Source organism: Phragmites australis, chromosome 8, assembly GCF_958298935.1.
Source record: "Phragmites australis chromosome 8, lpPhrAust1.1, whole genome shotgun sequence".
Taxonomy (NCBI): Eukaryota; Viridiplantae; Streptophyta; class Magnoliopsida; order Poales; family Poaceae; genus Phragmites; species Phragmites australis.
In genome coordinates, this window is record NC_084928.1 from 23,422,112 (window position 1) to 23,442,360 (window position 20,249).

The 20,249-nt window shown below is 48.0% G+C and overlaps 1 protein-coding gene across 3 annotated transcripts in view; it reads right to left on the reverse strand.

Moving 5' to 3' along the window:
* Window positions 1-980: 980 nt before the first annotated feature.
* Window positions 981-20,249, reverse strand: part of LOC133926811 (uncharacterized) — a 28,338-nt gene continuing 9,069 nt past the window's right edge. Inside the window, exons 4-10 of one of the 3 annotated variants that reach the window (XM_062372920.1) lie at window positions 19,415-20,221; window positions 18,483-18,685; window positions 7,358-7,481; window positions 5,304-5,510; window positions 2,135-2,415; window positions 1,839-1,999; window positions 981-1,423 (exon numbers count right to left, since the gene is read on the reverse strand). In XM_062372920.1, coding sequence (XP_062228904.1) covers window positions 2,272-2,415; window positions 5,304-5,510; window positions 7,358-7,481; window positions 18,483-18,685; window positions 19,415-20,221 — 1,485 coding nt within the window. In that variant the 3' untranslated portion in view covers window positions 981-1,423; window positions 1,839-1,999; window positions 2,135-2,271. Of the gene's footprint in view, window positions 1,424-1,838; window positions 2,000-2,134; window positions 2,416-5,303; window positions 5,511-6,353; window positions 6,454-7,357; window positions 7,482-18,482; window positions 18,686-19,414; window positions 20,222-20,249 lie in introns of those variants that run through there. The other 2 variants (XM_062372921.1, XM_062372922.1) reach the window with 2 other exon arrangements.

Genomic DNA, 20,249 nt, shown 5'->3' on the forward strand with positions numbered 1-20,249 from the left:
AGCTATATTTGTATCTTCTATGTGTGATTCCTTTAATATTCTTATTTGATTAGTGCGTAGTAACATGGTATTGCTACACACACAAATTCTGAGAATCTTGGTACAAAAGAACCAATTTTCTGGTGGTGGGAATGAAACTAGTAATTTAGAACTAAATTTTACTCTTCAATGCATGTGGTAGAAGCAACTAAACCTACTGTCCGGTCAAATTCATCGAAGGGTTCCTATTTTTTTTGAGGGCCCAACGTGCTAGGTCCCCGTGCCGCTGCAACGCCATGACAAACTCCGGCAGCTCCTCCACGTGCGCCTGCCACAGGAACCGCCTCTCATTGACCTGCCGCATCACCGCCGCCACACCCTCTGTGTCAAAGGTAGCGGCGTCGGCGTCAAAAATCAGGGGCTTCGGCTCCGCCGCCGCTGAGGGGGATGAAGAATCGGCGGAAGATATCTCGGTGCAGTTGATCTTGATGTGCTGCTTCCCCGCGGCAGCTCTCGCTTTCTTGCTCTGTTTCTTGGCTTCTGCTCTGGTCCTTGATCCCTCAAACTATAGTATCTGACGCTGCGTAGCAGCAGAAAAAAAATCGAGTGAGCTCTGCTCTTTCGGACCTTCCTAAGACTTTCATACCAATGTTCAGTGCAAACCTGAGTAAATCTGTACATTACCACCACATTGGACCCAAGATCCTTGAGAAAATCCGCGGCCGAAACACCTGCATCAGCTTCTTGATGACGTAATATAATACAATTGACTCGAGGCTTCAGGGTGTCTAGCGCAGCATAGTATTTCCTTCCGATGCTAGTTTAATCAATTGATCCTATCTTAGCAAATAATGTTGACTGAAAGAGCACTCCGAATGTTGATATTTGTTCTTGCAGGTCGTCGCAAGAGAAAATATTTGTTCGAAAGACGAAAACAAATTAAGTCCAAGATGTGCACCGAGTGCATAGAAACATTATGTCTCAACAAAGAGTAATCGTAATGAATTAAACTTACAGGGCACATTTTTCGCGTCCAAAACCAAATCTTAGACTATCTCACAATTTACAAGCCGAAAACTTTCTTATCAGACAAGTTCTTTTACAGCATAGTATACACCAAGCTGAGTGAGACAATCTTTGATTCTTGTGAAGCATGTTCTTACATCGGTATAGTTGTACAAACAGGGCGAGTGTTCGTGTGCATGTAAATATTTCCTTTTGCTGAAGCACCCGGTTGTTATCTACTCTCTAACCTTTTTTATGAAATGTTCCCTTGCTGACTTTGTCTAAAAATTACAACCTAAAACTATCCTTTGCACGCACGTGCATCAATCCTGAAGAAACGTGCACGCCTATATGACTCCCGAACCCAATGTACAAATCTTCTAGTTGTGAGCTGATAATTAACTTGAGGGGAAGCTTCGGACATTTCCCACAATGCATACTGTGCAACAAGTAACTCCATCAGAAAGCAATCGAAAGCATGCAAATAGAGAAGGAATAGTGAACAATTTGTGTTAACTAAGTAGTCACTTGAAAGGTTAAGAGTAGTAAACAATCATTGCTTGTCACCATTTCTTGTCCACCTTACCACTAGATAACATGAAACACAAACACAAGATATATATAAATTCTTAAACCATTACTCAACTAAGCTCGACCACAAGCCAATTCTTTTTCAGGAACCTGATGAAACAGGGAAATTTCATGTCCCAACAGTAGAACTTAAATGTTCTTACTGTAAAAGTAAGTTTGAAGTTAAAAGGATTAAAAACTTTGAGAAGAAAACCGAATATGTTTGGTAGTCCTACTAGTGAGGTAAAATTTTAGACTTTAAAGGAGAAAGCTGAAGAGTGGACCTTAGGTTGGTGGAAAAACTCCAAAGTATATCCAATCAGCTACCGAAGGCATATATCATGAATTCATGTGAATCACAGCCATCCCCAAAAGCATACTGCACTTGGAGGCCAATGTTGTGAAAGAACAGTCCCCTCTTGAGCACCCTATGTAAATAGCAGTCCTGTAACACAAAAGCAGTATTGCATTCATTTTTTTTTGTTACAGTAGTCACTACATTAGGAATCCCACTAATGCATTGCTTCCATGCACAAGAAAAAAATACTTCGATAATCTAGGAAACAGGAAGGTAGATTACCTGATATACGAGTGCAACATGATGATTCTGGTTAAGCTTGCCAGCCATTCAGATCATACTTTACTGAAGGCGTGCAGCAGTCTTTCAAAACTACAAAGCAACTCAATAAACATTCATGAAACATCGGTAAGCCATGATCACAACTGAAATGTACCCAACCCCTGGCCATGCCTTGTAAGTTTGATAGTCTTTCCGCCAATCCAATGAAGGCGGTATGAAAGGTCAAGATTATGAAGCAATAGCTTCAGATTATCAGCCTCATCTAGTTCCTTTGTCTTTTTCTGTGAAGCCCATAAGGACAGAACAAAATAAATTAGATATGGTAAAGCAACAATAGTAGATGTATCGTTTTAAAAGCAAGAGCGGGAACTACATATAACTTTCCAACTGTACCTTCAACTATTAGTACAAAGAAATTGAAGATATGGCAATTACCAAGTTGAATGGAATCAAACCAGCAGGCGGCAAAATAATTGAAGATAGTACGTTAACTTCCAAAGACCAGATAGAAGAGAGAAACTATTAAAAAAGAAATGAAACAATTTATCCTTCCAGAGGTTTATTTACAACGTCATATCCATTTCTATCAGCTTCTAGAGTGAATATAAGCTACTATGGATAGTATGGATGCATGATATTGCCTGTTTCTTTCCCCACTAGTTTCATTTTCTCCACTAAAAGTAGCCACGCCCAACCACTCTATATATAAATTTCAGTTTATAGCTGGTTTGCTCAATTTTCAAATTGTTTGGACTGTTTTACAATTTCCAGTGATTCCAATATTAGAAATTTCATGGAGAGAACTTAAGATGTCAGCAATTCGGGGTCATCTTGATTCTAAATCTAACAGATCAAGCAAGAACTGGCTAAAATACCCTATCAGGTTACCCTCAACTTATTGTATGACGAAACTATGTCCTAATGAAATAACAGCACAAAAAGCAGCCTATATCTTCCCAAGTGATCTTAGAAGTGATGTGGTTAAACCAGATTAAGATCTGCTTAGCAAAATCTGAACGACATCCCAGCTTTTGGCAGAAACTGCAGGTTCCAACAGTTTTAAACAATGACTAGAATATTTAGAGAGGAATTGTCATACTATGGTCTGTTTGGGACAGCTTATGCCTCTACTTTTGTGTATATTCTCTGAGAAACCCAAGCGGGTATATAACATGAAAGCAGAAGCAGGGTCCAGCCAGCTGCCCAACTCTGCCTACAACGACTCCTCAGGGCCCCTAGGGCTTCACTGCCACTCCCTTTTCATCCTGCCGGTGTTTGGCTCCAGAGGTCGCCTAACCACCGCTTGCAGATCCGTCCCCTCGTCTTCACTGGGCACAACCTTCACCCCCAAACACCATCGCCACTGCCATGGGAGTGGCCAGAGCTGATCACTGATGTCCACAATTCGCCCCTAGCCTGCACTGCCACCTCGGAAATTGCCGTCAGGGAGCTAGCTTAATGCCATCGGCGTCCTAGGGTGGTTGTTTTGATTTGAATTATTATCACGAAAGTGATCAACTCATCACTATTTACTTCAATTCTTTGTCTGTACAAACAGAAGTGAAAATCCATTGCTAGTCTGTAATAAGCAAGTATTGCTACTCAGTAATAAGCAAGGATTGCTACTCTGTAAAAAGTTGGAATTTGTGCACAAAAAACCAGAATTTCATAAAAGATCAGTACTCTGTGATCAATGAATTGCTAGCGATCAATTTGTTCTTTGTTTAATTTTTGTGCTATCTTTGTTTCATTTCTGCAGGGAGAATGAAAAGACCTTTGAGCTCTAAGAAGTAAACAAAGCCTTGATTTCAGTTGTTCATGATAAGTGCACCTGTGCACTTCATTCTAGCTTTACCTTGCATTAGTAAAATTTCCAACTTACCTGATCCATTACAAAGTGATCGATTCAATGCTATGCTCTGATCAGTTCATTGTTTCTGTAATAAGTGATTAGTTCATTATTATACTTTTCTGGTCATAATTATAATGTTAATGTCATGGACCATATGCATTGGCAAAGCAAAATTGGATGCATTTGCAAATCAAGTGCTCGTAGAAACCAATAGTATTTATGCTTCATCAGTAAAGGAACCAGTCATCGTTTCTCTCAAGGGCATTCTACACATTAGCTGCTTGAACTACAACTCAAAACAATCCACGCGTCTAACAAAATGCCACATTCCCAAGCCGGCAGCTTCTCCAATGCCTTTTCTACGTAGACAGCCATAAGTGGCTTCTGCATAAGCCACATCTGTCCCACTCCCACACAAGGCTATGTTGAATTACTGCCCAATAAAATAGTCCAATGATGTACATTTGGGGGCGTTACTGCATTGTGCAGTTTCTGATATCCTACAGTAAATACCACTCCTGCTGATTATCAGGATGACTGAGTTCTAACTATGATCTTCAGACAAGCTAGTAGGAACAACCAAAATTCCTGCCCTCGGCTTTTATGACAAATAACATGGTTATCAAGGTGCCAAGGTGAGCTGCTGAAGCGCTTAGGCCCTGTTTGGGAGAGCTCTAGCTCCAAGAATTCTTGGAGCTGGGTATTTCTAGCTCCAGAAATTTGTACAGCTAGAGCTTTAGATACACTGAGGGTGTTTGGGTAAGCCATTTTATTTCTATTTTAGTCTAAAAATAGAGACTTAAATCACCTGAGCCTGGTGTTTGGGTGTACAAACGCAAGATCTAACGTGGAGCTAGGAGCTAGAGCTCTGCCAAATAGGGTCTTAATCACCTGGATGCTGAAATGAGTAAGAAAAGTAGAGATCCTATAGAAAACCAGCTGCAGCACCACACACGCATGTGCGCGCTGGTATCTCTCAATTCAACCCTAGCCGTCTCTGCTCTACCTTGCTTTCGGATACTTCTCCCTCTCTTTCTAGCAGTGCAGTGAGTGGTGGGGTTCGTGGCTAGGGTTAGCTCTCTCTCCTTTCGATCTGCCTCTCTCCAGGTCTGGCTACCAACCCTGGCGACCTTACAGGGCCACTTGAATGCCAAGGCAATATAGCAACAACATGATAAAAATTGTAGTCGATGAACTAATAAACCTAATAGCACTGGTGAGACTTTACATAACGAAATAGAAATTATTGACAGCAACAGCATAGTTTTACTAATAAATATAACATAATAATAGAGAAGAAACCAATAGTAAGCATACCTCTGAACTTCCATGTTCATCATGTCCTAAAATGCTGGAAATTATACTTAGGCGAGCTGAGTTAGGTGAAAATCCTTCCCACGGAGGAACATAGATAAGCTTTGTGCATTGGATAGGAGTAAGGCTTCTGCTGAGCCGCTCCCACCAGGCAGTACCTAACGACCACCATCTTAACATCAGTCCATTCTCTGAGAAGGCAACCAGACCCTAGCAAAAAAGAAACTAGTGTCAAATTACAAGCTTCAGTTCATACATATATGATTTACAGCAAGGAACCTCATACAGCTTAAAATAAATGCAATTCTGTTTTGAGACCACGATTCTTACGTGCAGTCAAACCGTATTAATTTTGGTGTCCTACACAAATTCGCCGCTAATTCTTACAGTAACATACAAAAGGTTAAAAGAGAGCACAAGAGCATGATACTATTGAAGTATTTTTTATAGCAAATATACTTGTGCAATTTTCGTACAGCAAACGTAAACATCTATTGGTTTTTTTTTTGAAAGGGGGTAAACTCAGCAGGGGAGACCCCTACTAAGAAATTTTATTAAAAGAGAAAAATAATTACAAAAAAAAGCAAGACTAAACAAAACCCCAAAATGAGCGGAAGTTCCAGGGCAGGAGCAGAAAAAAAAGAGAGGAAGGGAGAGGCCAGCAGGCCATTAATAGAAGAGATTTAACTGGGCAAACCGAGATTGCCCATTCTAGTAACTCAGTTCGCAAGTCTTCCTTGATTCTATTAGCCTGAAGTAGAACTTCATCAGCAAAGGCCTTCTTCCAAGAGTTAAGGGAAGGCTGCTTCTTTTCAAAAAATAAATTATTTCTTTGTTTCCAGATTCCCCAAGCTGCTATTATGAATACCTCCATAAAAAAAGGTTTGTTGAAACTTTGTCTGACATTTTGTATCATACTGAAGAATGGCAGAGTGTGGTTCTAGCCCAGACCTATGGATTCCCAGTAAGATTGACTAAAGCTGCATTCAAAAAACAAGTGGAAAGTTGTTTCCTTCAGCTGATGTATGCATAGAATGCAGGAGTAGTTGTTACCCTCAATTTTGAAGTTTTTTCTTCTGAGCAGATTTATTGTGTTCAATCTGTCTATTAGTAGAGGATGCCCATATGTATCACCAAAGTTTATGAAAGTTGACTACATGAAAACAACACCTTTCAATATTTGGATCGACGCTATAGAGGGATGGTGATATCAATGAAAATGTTAGTCATAGAATCAAAACCGGATGGATGAAATGGCGCTACGGTGCCACAAAAGCTAAAAAGTAAGTTTTGTAGGATGGTGATTTGACCTGCACTGTTGTATAGCGCAGAATGATCGCCTACTAAAAGGTGACATGTCCAAGAGTTAAGTGTACTAAAGATACGTATGTTGCGATGGATTTGTGGTCATACAAGAAAGGATTGTGTCTGAAATGATGATATACATAATAGAGTAGGGGTGGCACCAATTGAAGAAAAGTTTGTCTAACATCGGTTGAGATAGTTTGGACATATCCAACAGAGACCTCCAGAGGCACAAGAGCATAGCGGAATGCTAGGGCGTGCCAATGTAAAGAGTGGAGTGGATCGACCAAACCTAATGCAAGAAGAGTTTGTAAAGAGAGACTTGAAAAACCTCCAAAGAACTATCCATTGATAGGAGCGTGGAAGTTAGCAATCCACGTGTCAGATCCATGACTTAGGAAATCGTCTCCTTTTACCTTATTTACTATTACTAATACCTTTTTATTTCTTTTTTCATCTTTTTTTGTTGGATCTTGTTGGGTGTAATCTTTAGCCTATCCCAACTTGTTTGGGACAAAAAGACTTTATTGTTGTTATTGTTGACTACATGAAAACCACAGAAACAAGAAGTTTGGCCCAGAAAAATGTTATGAAATGATAGTAAATACTAAATACTCACTCTAGCATGAGTGATATGAACTGGACAAGTTACTCAAATAAACATTGAAGGAAACATTAAATCAGCACAAGTTGAAAACATCTTATGGTTTTTGTCTAAAAAATTCTGTAGTACATTAGTTGTAATTTCAAACCTCTCCATCCGTTGAGAAACTCAAAGCTGATATCAGTATGGTTGATGTTGTATTCGATGATCCTGCGAGTAAGCTTGGAAGACCTGGTGGTCCACTTGCATCAAGAATTCTTATCTTTGTGACACTGGAAAAATAAAGAAGAATCAAGTACAATTGTTAGATATATATGTACTTCTGTATTTTCCCCTTTGTGCAGGGGTCTCTTTGCATATTACCATGCTTGTGTATCTCCCCATTTAGGGTTATGGAATACATTGACCTACATATTTGTTACATGATAACAGAGCCTAGGTTTCTCTTGATCCAGGCCTTTCCACGACCGCCACCACCGTGCCGCCGGCTAGACACCAGTGAGCCTCCACCAGCCGACAACCACGCAGCTCCATCTCCCTTTACCTCCCTTCCCTAGTTCTCGATCGCCTCCACTCTCCAGCCCTGTCCGCGCGGGCTACCCTTGGCCGGATCCGCTGTCGGGGCACTCGACCGTGCTCGCTCCCTTCCACCGCCGGTTTCTCCTCCTTCGCCGACCCATTGCTGCTGATCCGCGATGCTATCTTTGCATTCAGCTGCCCGGCCACCTCCGTCGTGTCGCCAGCTCTCATGCGGCCCACCCGGCGCCCACGGGCTTCGGCCGACCGCCTGACCGCCGGATCTGGTCAGGAGTGGGCGGACCTCCCGCCACCGCCTCCTACACCATCGTCGACTGCCCCTCCTCACACCGACTGTCGTGCCACTTCCTTGGTGAGCCACCACTGCCGGCCATCGTGCCACCTCCCCTCCCTACTGTTTTGTTTGTGCTAACCTAAGAGAGGTTGAAAGGGCAAGAACCAAGAAAGAGAGAAGGGAAAGAGAAAAAAAGAAAAAGAAAAAAATCTTCATGGTGTCCTCTGGGAGGACGGGTGCCATTCTTGTTCCACAGTGCCTGATCTTTTCCAATGGCATCAGCTGGGGGGAGTTCGCGTTTCACATGGGGATCCACATGGGTGGTCAGCGGCTGTGGGGCTACCTCACCGGCGAGCGGGCATGTCCGTCTTATCCCGTTCTTCCAACTCTACCCACTTACTCGCCAGATGCTGATAATGATGCCAAGACTCCTCTGATTGATGCTTTCGAGACCGAGATGGAGACTTACTAGTCAAATGTCGCTATCTACTCGACCTGGTTGCGTGAGAAGGCCTGTACCAAAGCCATCTTGTTTGCGAGCATGGAGGTCGATCTCTCGATGTCACTCAAGGGACTCAACACTACGCATTTGATGTGGGCTCACCTCCTCTTCAGCTATAAGATTCGCAACAAGGCGTTGTACATTGTTGTCGTGATGGAAGCTCAATCACTTTCATAGCTAGACTCCATTGTGGAGGAGTTCCACCATCAAATGTCAGCAGTTTGAGACTGTCATATTGCAACTGCTGACACGCCGTCCACGCCCATTGCTTGATGAGGCGATGCCTGAGCTGCGAGCTAAGACACATCTTCAAGCAGGGGGTGTGAGCCTGGCTTAGCAGTCCACCTCTGTCCTGGCTGCTCGAGTCCTTTCTTCGACTCTCACCTCCCCAGGTGCCTCCGCCTCCTTCGACACCATAACCCTCCCTGGTAGTGGCGGGGGCTCCTTCTGGTGTCGTCTGCTACTACTGTGACAAGTCAGGGCACACTGCTCAGGTGTTTCACGAAGCAGCGTGAAAAAGCACAGAAGAAGAACACACAACGCAGGGGAAGGTCCTCTCAAAGCCCAGGAGGTGGTTCTAGTCAGTCAAGCTCTCGTTCCGTGTCTGCCGTAGAGCAAGAGCTCCTTGCACTGTTCTGCCACCTCACCACTGCAGCTTCTACCTCAGCACTCAGGACTACTGCTCAAAACTTCTGGTTCAACTCCTTCCTACCCAGGTATATCAAACCCATGACTTCTTAATTCTGGTGCCTCCTTTCATATGACTTCGGATTCGACTCATCTATCTTCGTATCGCCTCCTTGTTCATCACTCATAGTTCAGACAGCAGATGACACCTCCCTTCCGGTTGCAAGATGGGGCACTCTCTACTTTCTCCTTTTTTGTCCCTACTATCTCTCATGTTCCTAAACGCACAATGCACCTTTTGTCCGCCGGTCAGATCACTGATCATGGATGTCGTATCATTCTTGAGGCTAACTCTTGTTGTGTTTAGGATCTTCATACTAAACTTCTGGTGAGGACTGGTCCTAGACGTCATGACTCTCAGCGCCTCTGGGAGCTTGATTGGCTACGCCTTTAGTCATTTCGGACAGCCAATCATCTAGTTCTCTTGCCTCCGTGTCAGCTGCTTCCTCTACCATCACTTTTGCACAGTGGCATCGTCGTCTAGGCCATCTCGCTAGTTCTGGGCTTTCCACTTTAGTGGGTAGTTGTCTTAGGTCCTATCCCTGATGACGTTGCTCTTCATTGTACAGGTTGCAAGCTCGGTAAACAGCTGCAACTCCCTTATCCTTTTAGTAATTTTGTGTCTCAGCGTCCCTTTGATCTTGTCCACTCTGATGTATGGGGGCATGCAACCTTTGTTATGCAACCTTTGTTTCGAAAGGGGGTCACTCCTATTATGTAATCTTTATCGATGACTATTCGAGATTTACTTGGATCTACCTTATGTCTTCTCGTGGTCAGTTCCTTTTCATTTACTAGCAGTTTGCCACTATGATTCGCACTCAGTTTGACTCTTCCATACGAGCTGTTCATGCCGACTCTGCTAGTGAGTTCATTTCAAATGCACATCGTCGCTATCTAGCTGACCAGGGAACTTTTGATCAGTTTTATCCTGGTGCCCATGCTCAAAATGGTGTTGCTGAGCGCAAGCATCGTCACATTCTTGAGACTGCCCGTGTTTTTCTGATCTCCTCTAATCTTTCACCTCACTTCTAGGTTGAGGTTGTCTTCCTCATTAACAGGCAGCCATCCTCTATTCTTCATGGTTGTACTCCCTATGAGCGCCTCTTTAGCAAGCTTCCTGTGTACAGTCACCTTCAGTGCTTTGGGTGTGTATGCTATGTTCTTCCTCCTCGTGAGCGCACCAAGGTGACTGCTCAATCCGTTGAGTGTGCTTTCTTAGATACAGTTTGGAGCACAAGAGTTATCGCTGCTATAACCCTATTGGTTGTCAGATGAGGTTTTTCGAGATGTCACCTTTAATGAATCTCATTCCTACTATCCTCGTTCTTCAACCAGTACTCAATCCAGCGCAGCTGAGTCTCTCTTTTCTTATTCTTCCTGATCCATATTTTCCACTGCCATCATCTCTTCCACTGCCTTCATGTTCCACAGTCAGCTCTCATCCCGGCTCCACAACCAACACCATCTCCATGCTCACCACCGCCTTCCGCTCCACCTCCAGTTGCTTCCCCACCTCCTCCGAAACTTCCTCCTTGTGAGATCACTCAAAACTACACTCGTTGATCGCGCCATATTCCTTCACCTGACTCCTCTCGATTTCTTCTAGGACCTGTTCCGGAGTCTCCACCTTAGTATGATCTTCGTGATTGTCGTACTATTTGACCACCTGAACACCTTGGCTTCACAGCTGCTGCTCTTATCGAGCCCACGACCTACCGAGAGGCTGTTGTCCAGCAGGAGTGGCAGCATGCTATGGATGAGGAGATTGCTGCTTTGGAGCGTACTGGCACTTGGGATCTTGTTCCTCTGCCAGCCCATGTCACTCTAATTGCAAGTGGGTCTACAAGATCATGTCTCACTCTGATGGCTCTCTTGAGCGCTACAAGGCTCGTCTTTTGGCTCGTGGTTTTCAATAAAAGTACAATCGTGACTAAGATTAGACTTTTGCTCCAGTTGCTCCCATGACCACTATTCGGACTCTTATGGTTGTTCCCTCTATTCGCCAGTGGTCTATCTCTCAACTAGATGTCAAGAATGCCTTTCTTAATGGCGAGCTGCGAGAGAAGGTCTACATGCAGCCGTTTCCAGGGTACTCTGTCCCTGATGGCATGTTCTGTCGTCTGCGTCACTCTCTTTACGTCCTCAAGCAGGCTCATCAGGCCTAGTTTGAGTGTTTTTCTTCAATTGTCACTGACGCTGGCTTTCAGCCCAGTGACCATGACCCTGCTTGCTTTGTTCACACTTCCTCTCGTGGTCGCACATTTCTTCTTCTCTATGTGATGATATGATTATCACCGGTGATGATTCTCAGTTCATTGATTTTGTGAAGAAGCATCTCAGTGACAAGTTCTTGATGTCTGACTTGGGTCCTCTTCGGTACTTCCTTGAGATTGAGTTTTCTACACACCTGACGACATCTCTCTCTCCCAAGGGAAATATATTCAGGGTCTTCTTGTTCGAGCCGCTCTCACCGATCATCGCACGGTTGATACACCCATGGAGCTTGGTGTTCATCTCTACTCCACTGATGGTGAGCCTCTCGTCAACCCCACTCGTTATCGTCATCTTGTTGGGAGTCTTTTCTACCTTGGGGTCATTCGTCCAGACATTTCACATAGTTCACATCCTCAACCAGTTTGTGTCTGCTCCCTCTCAGCTTCACTACACACACATCCTCCGTGTTATGCGATATCTTCATGGCACCATTTCTCGTCGTCTTTTCTTCCCTCGCTCCAGTTCCCTCTAGCTCCAGGCGTATTCTGATGCGACATGGACTAGTGATCACTCTAATCGTCGCTCTCTCTCTCTGTCTATTGTGTTTCCTTGTATCCTCCCTAATTGCCTGGAAGAATAAGGAGACAACAGTTTCTCGTTCGAGTGTTGAAGCTGAGTTGCGAGCTATGGCGACATTGACAGCTGAGGTGACCTACTCTGGTGGCTTCTTTGCGGATTTTGGTGTCAGTTACAGCACCCACTCCTCTTTCATCTAACAGAATTGGTGCGATCAATATTGCTCGAGATCCAATGAAGCATGAGCTCACCAAGCATATCGGTGTTGATGCTTCCTACATGAGATCGCAAGTGCAGGATCAGGTTGTGCCTCTTCAATATGTGCCTTCCGAGATCCAGTTAGCTAACTTCTTTACGAAGGTACAAACAAGGGCTCAACATAGTTATTTCCCCTCCAAACTCAGTGCAGTTGACGCACCATGAGTTTGAGGGGGGTGTTAGATATATATGTATCTTTTGTATTTTCCCCTTTGTACAGGGGTCTCTTTGCATATTACCATGCTTGTATATCTCCCCGTTTAGGGTTATGGAATACATTGAGCTGCACATTTGTTACACAAATCAACCACTCGCAGTTGAAGATTATGTAAAAAATCAGTACAACTACAACGAGAGTAACATTAATATCATCTTATATAAGAAAACAATGGTTTCACATTATGAATTCCTTCAGGGGAAAATGATCAAATATTTCAATTTGTTCTCCTAGCATTCTCTAAAAAATAATCAAATAATTTATTCTCCCAACATTCTCAAGAAAAGAATGAATATACATGGCTACCAACGAGTTTTTATGTCACAAGTCATACAAATATGAACAAGAAAATTGTGTAGTACACATAAACCTCCTTACAGAAAGAACAAAAAATGACTAAATCATATGGAATGGCAGGTCAGGACACTATAAAAGCGGCCATAACAGTTCATAGGATCTTGGGAGTGCACGTGCAATTTAACAGATCAAATGAATGTTTAAAGCATGTCGCCAGGTAACTATTAGATGTAGCAAGTCAATTCAACATCAAAACAGAGATAAAAAAAAATCACAAATGCTACCAAACATTGACCAGATTCATATTCTGCCACTGAAAAATCTTCAACACCTTTGACACCACCCCTTTTGGAAAATTTGCTCCTAATGGTAATTGCCACTAGCTCCATTGGGCCCAGATACCATTTGTCCCTCTTCCTTGCCAAGTCAACAAAGGCCAAAAGGGCAATACGATATTTTGACAGCCCATTTGACAGAAAAATAACAGGAGAAATTTTTAAAGGCCTATCCGGATCTGGTAATCTTTCTGTCAAGGGCGTCGAACCCTTGGGTAACTGGACCCTGGCTACGTAATTCGTAGCCGCGACCCGTCTTCTAGGGCGAGGTTTTACCCCTCGGCAATCCTAGGCTTGAGAGAGATAGGTAGGAGATGGAAGACAATATGTTTTTTTCCTCCCCCTGAAAAGTGCCGATTACAATGGTTAAATAGCCCACGGGAGCAATTCTCATCCGTGAGCAATACTCTAAAGAATAGGGGAAACAAGATCAGTTTTGGCGCGGTTGATCGCGGACCGTGTCGCGCGCAGCCGCCCGTTCTTCAGCTCTGCGGACGTCCCGCGCCCTGCGCTGCCTTGCGTAGACTCGGCCCCACATGACATCTCTCCCCTCGTTGAGAAGCAGCTCGTCCTCGAGCTGAAAGCTTGGAAATTGCTCGCGGAACGTGTCGAGGTCCTCCCAGGTCGCCGACTCCGGTGGTTCGCCGCGCCAGTGGACGAGTAGCTGACGAACGCCGCGCGCCAAGCGGGCTTGTTCAACTCGAGCCGGCTCTGGAGTCACCACGCCATGGTGGATGGGCGGCAGTGCTGGTGGGGTCGATGGGGGCTCGCCGCTGAACTTCTTGAGGGCGCTCACATGGAACACGTCGTGGATGCGCGCCTGGGGTGGTAGTTCCAACCGCACCGCCACGTCGTTGATCAGCTCGATGACGCGGTACGGCCCGATGTAGCGCGGCTTCAGCTTGCCTGTAGTAGCCTGGGGAAGAGAGGACATGGTGTGCTTTCGGAGGCGCAGCAACGCCCAGTCGCCCACCTGATAGGACACCTGACGATGTAGCCGGTCGTAGTGGCGCTTCTGCACCCCTTGCGCCTGTTCGAGGCGATAGCGGACGTCGGCGAGGAAGGCTTCACGCTCCTCCATGTCGCGAGCCACGGCAGCCACCCGGGTCTCTCCCGGCTCATAAGAGCGGATAGTGGGCGGGTCGCGGCCGTACACCACGCGGAACGGGGTCTCCCGGAGCGAAGTCTGGTAGGCCGTGTTGTACACGTACTCGGCCCAGGGAAGCCACCGCAGCCACTGGCGGGGTCGGTCGCCCGTGAAGCAACGGAGGTACATGACGATGACGCGGTTGGCCGCCTCCGTCTGGCCATCGGACTGAGGGTGGAAGGCAGACGTCATATGTAGCTTTGTGCCCATCAGCCTCATCAGCTCACGCCAGAACAGGGAGGTGAACACCGGGTCGCGGTCCGAGACGATGGACTGCGGCATGCCATGGAGGCGTACAATGTCGGTGAAGAACGCCTGTGCCACGGTCTCGGCGGTGTACGGGTGCGCCAGGGGGATGAAGTGGCAGTACTTGCTGAAACGGTCGACGACGGAGAGGATCACCGACTTCCCGTTCACTCGTGGCAAGGCTTCCACGAAATCAAGGCCGATGTCGGCCCAGACGACGGTGGGAATGGGCAGCGGTAGAAGGAGCCCGGCGGGGTGGAGATGCTCCGTCTTGTACCTCTGGCAAGTGATGCAGTCACGAACAAAATCCTGCACACATCGACGCATGTTGGGAAAGTGAAAGTCGCGGCGCAGGCGGTGGAGTGTGCGCTGGACCCCCTCGTGTCCGTCGTCATGGACAGCCGCCATAATTTCCTGCAGCAGCGACGATGACGGCGGTATGTAGAGCCGGCCGTCGAAGGTGATGAGGCCGTCGGAGATCGCCCACGGGGCGGCCCTCGTGCCTGCGCTGAGCTCGTCGTGGACAGCTACCAGGGCCGGGTCTGTGGCCTGGGCTTGGCGCAGCCTGCTGATGAAGTCGAAGCGGGGCCCCGAGACTGCCATGAGCGCGCCCGTATGCTCCTCCTCGGTGTCGCGGCGTGAAAGGGCGTCGGCCACCGTGTTCGTTGCGCCGGACTTGTACTCGACGGTGAAATCGAAGCCCAGCAGCTTGCCGACCCAGTGGTGCTGAGGGATCGTGGCGAGGCGTTGGTCGAGGAGGTACTTGAGACTGTAGTGGTCCGTCTTGACGATGAAGCGGCGCCCCCATAAGTACGGTCGCCAGTGACGGACGGCGAGGACGAGGCCGATAAGCTCCCGCTCATAGGCTGCAAGGGAGCGATGGCGAGGTGCCACCGGGCGGCTGAAGAACGCGATCGGGTGTGCCTCCTGGATGAGCACGGCCCCGAAGCCGTATGTGGACGCGTCGCACTCCACGACGAAGGGCTTGGAGAAGTCCGGAAGGGCCAGCACGGGTGCTGACGTCATGGCCCCCTTGAGGGCAGTGAAGGCCGCCGCGGCGTCGGCGTTCCATGTGAACCCCTCCTTCTTCAGGAGCGCGGTGAGGGGAGCAGCGATGGCGCCGTAGTTGTGGACGAACTTCCTATAGTAGCCCGCCAGCCCGAGGAAGCCGCGCACCGCACGCGCAGAGCGGGGCCGTGGCCACTCATGGATGGCCTGGACCTTGGCGGGGTCCATCGCCACGCCTGACGCCGAGATGATGTGGCCGAGGTAGCCGACGGAGTCGACGCCGAACGAACACTTGGACCTCTTCACAAAGAGGTGGTGCTGGCGCAGGATCGTGAGGACGACGCGGAGGTGTCGCAAATGATCCGCCCAGCTCTTGCTGTAAATCAAAATGTCGTCGAAGAAAACGAGGACGAACCGGCGGAGGTGGGCGCGTAGCACGTCGTTCATGAGCGCCTGGAAAGTCGCCGGGGCGTTGCACAGCCCGAACGGCATGACCAAGAACTCGTAGAGGCCGTCGTGGGTGCGGAACGCCGTCTTGTGTACGTCCTCCGGCCGCATCCGCACCTGGTGGTACCCCGACCGCAGGTCGAGCTTGGTGAAGAAGCGCGCGCCATGGAGCTCGTCCAGGAGCTCGTCGACGACGGGGATGGGAAACGCATCCTTGACGGTGAGGGCGTTCAGGGCGCGGTAGTCGACGCAGAACCGCCACGAGCCGTCGGCCTTCTTGACGAGGAGGACGGGCGACGAGAACGCCGAGTCGCTGCGGCGGACGATGCCCTGGTGGATCATGGCGGCGCATTGCCGCTCCAGCTCGTCCTTGTGGGCCGCCGGGTAGCGGTACGGGCGGACGGCCACCGGAGACGCGTCTGGCTTGAGGGTGATGCTGTGGTCGCGGGCGCGTGGCGGAGGTAGCCCCACTGGCTCGGCGAAGACGTCCTCAAAGGTGGCCAGCAGCTCGTCAAGGAGGGACGTGCTGGCCGTCGTGGCGTGGAGCTGCGGCGCGCTGGCGGTGGGCACCCCGGTCCAGCAGAAGTCGCGCCCCTGGAGCTGGAACGCCATGGTGTGCGTAGCAAAGTCCCAGACAATTGGACCAAGGGTGGCCATCCATTGGGTGCCGAGCACCATATCGTAACCTGCAAGTGGCATGACAAACAGGTCGATGTTGAAGTCAGTGCCGTCGATGGAGACCGGCGCGGCCCGGATGACACCGGGGCACGTGATCCGCTCGCCATTGGCCACGATCGCCGAGAGTCGAGGCCGGGGTTCCACCGTCAGCCTGGTGCGCGGTGCGGCGCTGGCGGAGATGAAGTTGTGGGTCGAGCCACTGTCGAGGAGGGCGATGAGCTTGGTGCCGCCCAGCGAGACGGCGATCTGCAGCGTCCCGCCAAACGGCACGCCGGCCACCGCGTGTAGGGAGAAGATCGGCGACTCCGTCTCCTGTTCGTCGCTCGCGGCTGTGTCGTCGGTGTCGGAGATCTCGACGCCGCCGATGTGGAAGATGCGCCGGCAGACGCGATTGTGCCCCCTGGTGTACTTCTCATTGCAGTTGTAGCAGAGGCCCAAGCGGCGGCGCTCCTCCTGCTCCTCCTTGGAGAGGCGCTTGGCCTGACGGCCATCCCCCTGGTTCGCGATCACCAGGGCCTTATCAGCTGTCGGTGGGGGCGCCGGAAGTAGAGGGCGCGCGCCAGGTGCGCCCAGGACGCCTCGAGCCGGGGCCTTGGCCGGCACGGCGGTGTACTCGGCCATCAACTCGAACTGCCTGGCAAGGCTCATAGCGGCCACCAAGGATTGAGGGTTTTGCATCTGAACCTGGAGGCTGAGCGGCGGCAAGAGCCCGCCCGTGAAGAGCTGGATCCGCTGGGCCTCGTCGAGGTGTCCCGCGCGGGGAAGAAGTGCCTGCCACCGATCCTGGTACTCGGTCACCGTCCCGGTGCGGCGGCAAGCGGACAGCTCGAACAGCGGCGCCGAGCGGAGCGGGGGCCCGTACCGCAGGTTGAGGAGTTCCTTGAAACGCGGCCATGTGGGGGTTCCCTCGTCCTCCTGGACCTGCATATACCAGAGTTGGGCGCCGTCCTGAAGATTGTACGAGGCCATCCACACGCGCTCCTCGTGCATGATCCGCTGCTGGGCGAAGAATGACTCACACTTGTTGATGAAGATCAGCGGGTCACTCTTGCCGTCGTAGTGCGGGAACTCGGGGCGCCAGTGCTTCGGCGGTCGGTCCTGGTGGTGCTCTCCCGTGCCCGGGCGCCCTCCAGATGGCGAGGAGTCGGTGGTGGAGAGATCGTGGATCGCCTTCGCGTTCGCCTCGATGGACTTCTGCAGCAGCGCCGTGGTCTTCTGCATCAGCTCCATGTTCTTGGTGAGCGCCTCAATGGAAGCCTTGAGATCATCTCCCATGGCGTCGGACGAACAGGAAGCGGCTGACGACGAAGAAGGTGGTGCGGCGGCGGTGGGTGGGTTTGGGGTTTGGGTAGATGGCGGCGGGGTGGGCTGGGCGGCAGCGGATGAATCAGAGGATCGACGAGACCTCGATACCAGGTTGTCAAGGGCGTCGAACCCTTGGGTAACTGGACCCTGGCTACGTAATTCGTAGCCGCGACCCGTCTTCTAGGGCGAGGTTTTACCCCTCGGCAATCCTAGGCTTGAGAGAGATAGGTAGGAGATGGAAGACAATATGTTTTTTTCCTCCCCCTGAAAAGTGCCGATTACAATGGTTAAATAGCCCACGGGAGCAATTCTCATCCGTGAGCAATACTCTAAAGAATAGGGGAAACAAGATCAGTTTTGGCGCGGTTGATCGCGGACCGTGTCGCGCGCAGCCGCCCGTTCTTCAGCTCTGCGGACGTCCCGCGCCCTGCGCTGCCTTGCGTAGACTCGGCCCCACATGACACTTTCGGTAGCATATAGGCATTTTCGAGAGAAAAGATGCATATGAAAAATAACTTTCAGCAACTTGAAAGTCTATGTACCTTTCTATGTCATATACTCGAATTGTGGCACTATGAATCTCTCCAATAGCATCACCAACAGCTAATCTTGTCATCGACTCATTGAGAGCAACCATCGGAAATACACGAGCCATTTCTCTTAGAGCCATCATTGAACTAATAATACAAGCTTTACGCATAATTAAATTGCTTGGATCCATAGTGTGTAGGATGTAGCTGATTGCCTGCACAATTATCCAATTATAAGAACTACATAGAAGAATGTATTTAGTACATGAACACACTCTTACAGAATTGCAAAGAGAGAACATAATCATCTATTTGTGAAAAGTAAAGGTAAAAGATCTGGAAAATATATGTACTTAATCGGCCTCTTAACTTTTAGCATTTAAGAAACCACAGCATCTAGAATTTGGAAGCAATAGAACCTTGTTGATCCAAACACAAAAGAATTAAGTCAAGAACCCTCATCATATATTCTAGCTTGATCCAAGCAGGTCCTAACTGTTTCCCCAAAACTCAGCTAGGTTTACAAACTGCATGTTGCACCTAAAACATTCTTGATCTACTCGGAGAGACTATTAAGCAAATTGCAAAAAGAACACATATCATGAAACTATATTTAGCTAAGACTTGGATTCAAAAGTTCTCTTTGCATACTCAAGTACGTTATAACAGCAGTTCAAACCAGTATGGTGATAACATATTTAACAATAAAAAATAAGAAGATAGACAGACAACAAAATAAATTTTTAGTAACTACAAATGAAGAAATGATTTACACATTCTGAGCAAGAAAGTGAAAGATAACAGCTGCAGGATCACCATTTTCCCTAAAACATGCTTTCAATATGAATTACAGAGCTCTCAAAGGTTCAATGACACAATGCACAGTGGCTATGATAAGCCTCTCAAATACTACAACAATCACCAAAGGTAGAAACACAGCTAACCTTGTCGAGATAAGGGGCCAAGGCCTTCGGAGCACCTCGAACCACACGGATAAGAGTTTTGAGTGAAGCTACATGAACAGGTGAATCAGACGAAGTAGCCCAAATTTGGCTTTCTATTACACCAAAAAACCCAGTTACGTCAGCTATAGCCAAGCTTGGTAAAAGAGTGCTAACCAATGCCTCCCGCATTGTAACAGCAACTGCAGTTTTATGGATGGCATTACTAGAAGGTGCAGTACTTAGACACTCGATTTGGAAAAGGACATCACTCATAAAATGAGTGATGTCAGTACCCAAGCATGCTTTCCAAGTGCTTTCCATTCCCTCTGCTAGAAGTTCAGCTGCAGTTGAACTGTATCGATCATTCATCGACATAACTAACTTAATTAGTTGACTAACCACTAAACTTGCAAGCTTAGCTTTCACAATGCTTGGATACCAAACAACCAAAGCAGCCGCAACAATGATATTTGATGCCACTGCATCCTGGCTTGTGCCTCCTATCCAAGATAACCATTCCTGATTTTCAAATGATTCCAACCATGAGTTCATATTAGCAGTGTCACAATCATCTTTGTCAATATTTTCACCATCTGCCTTCAACTGTCCATAACTAGATACAGAAGCACTCTTCACAGCTGAGATAAGATTGTTTATATTATCTGATGAAGACAAGAGAACTTCAGGTGCTTTGTTTTTGTGTATACGTAGGGGTTGTGGAACAGAACGGGGAGCTGCACAGTGAAATAAGGAACGTGCAGCCATTCGCACATGTTCAGAAGGGTGTTGCCAAAAGCTCACCAGAAGCTGCAAGACATTTACCAATTAGTTGGCT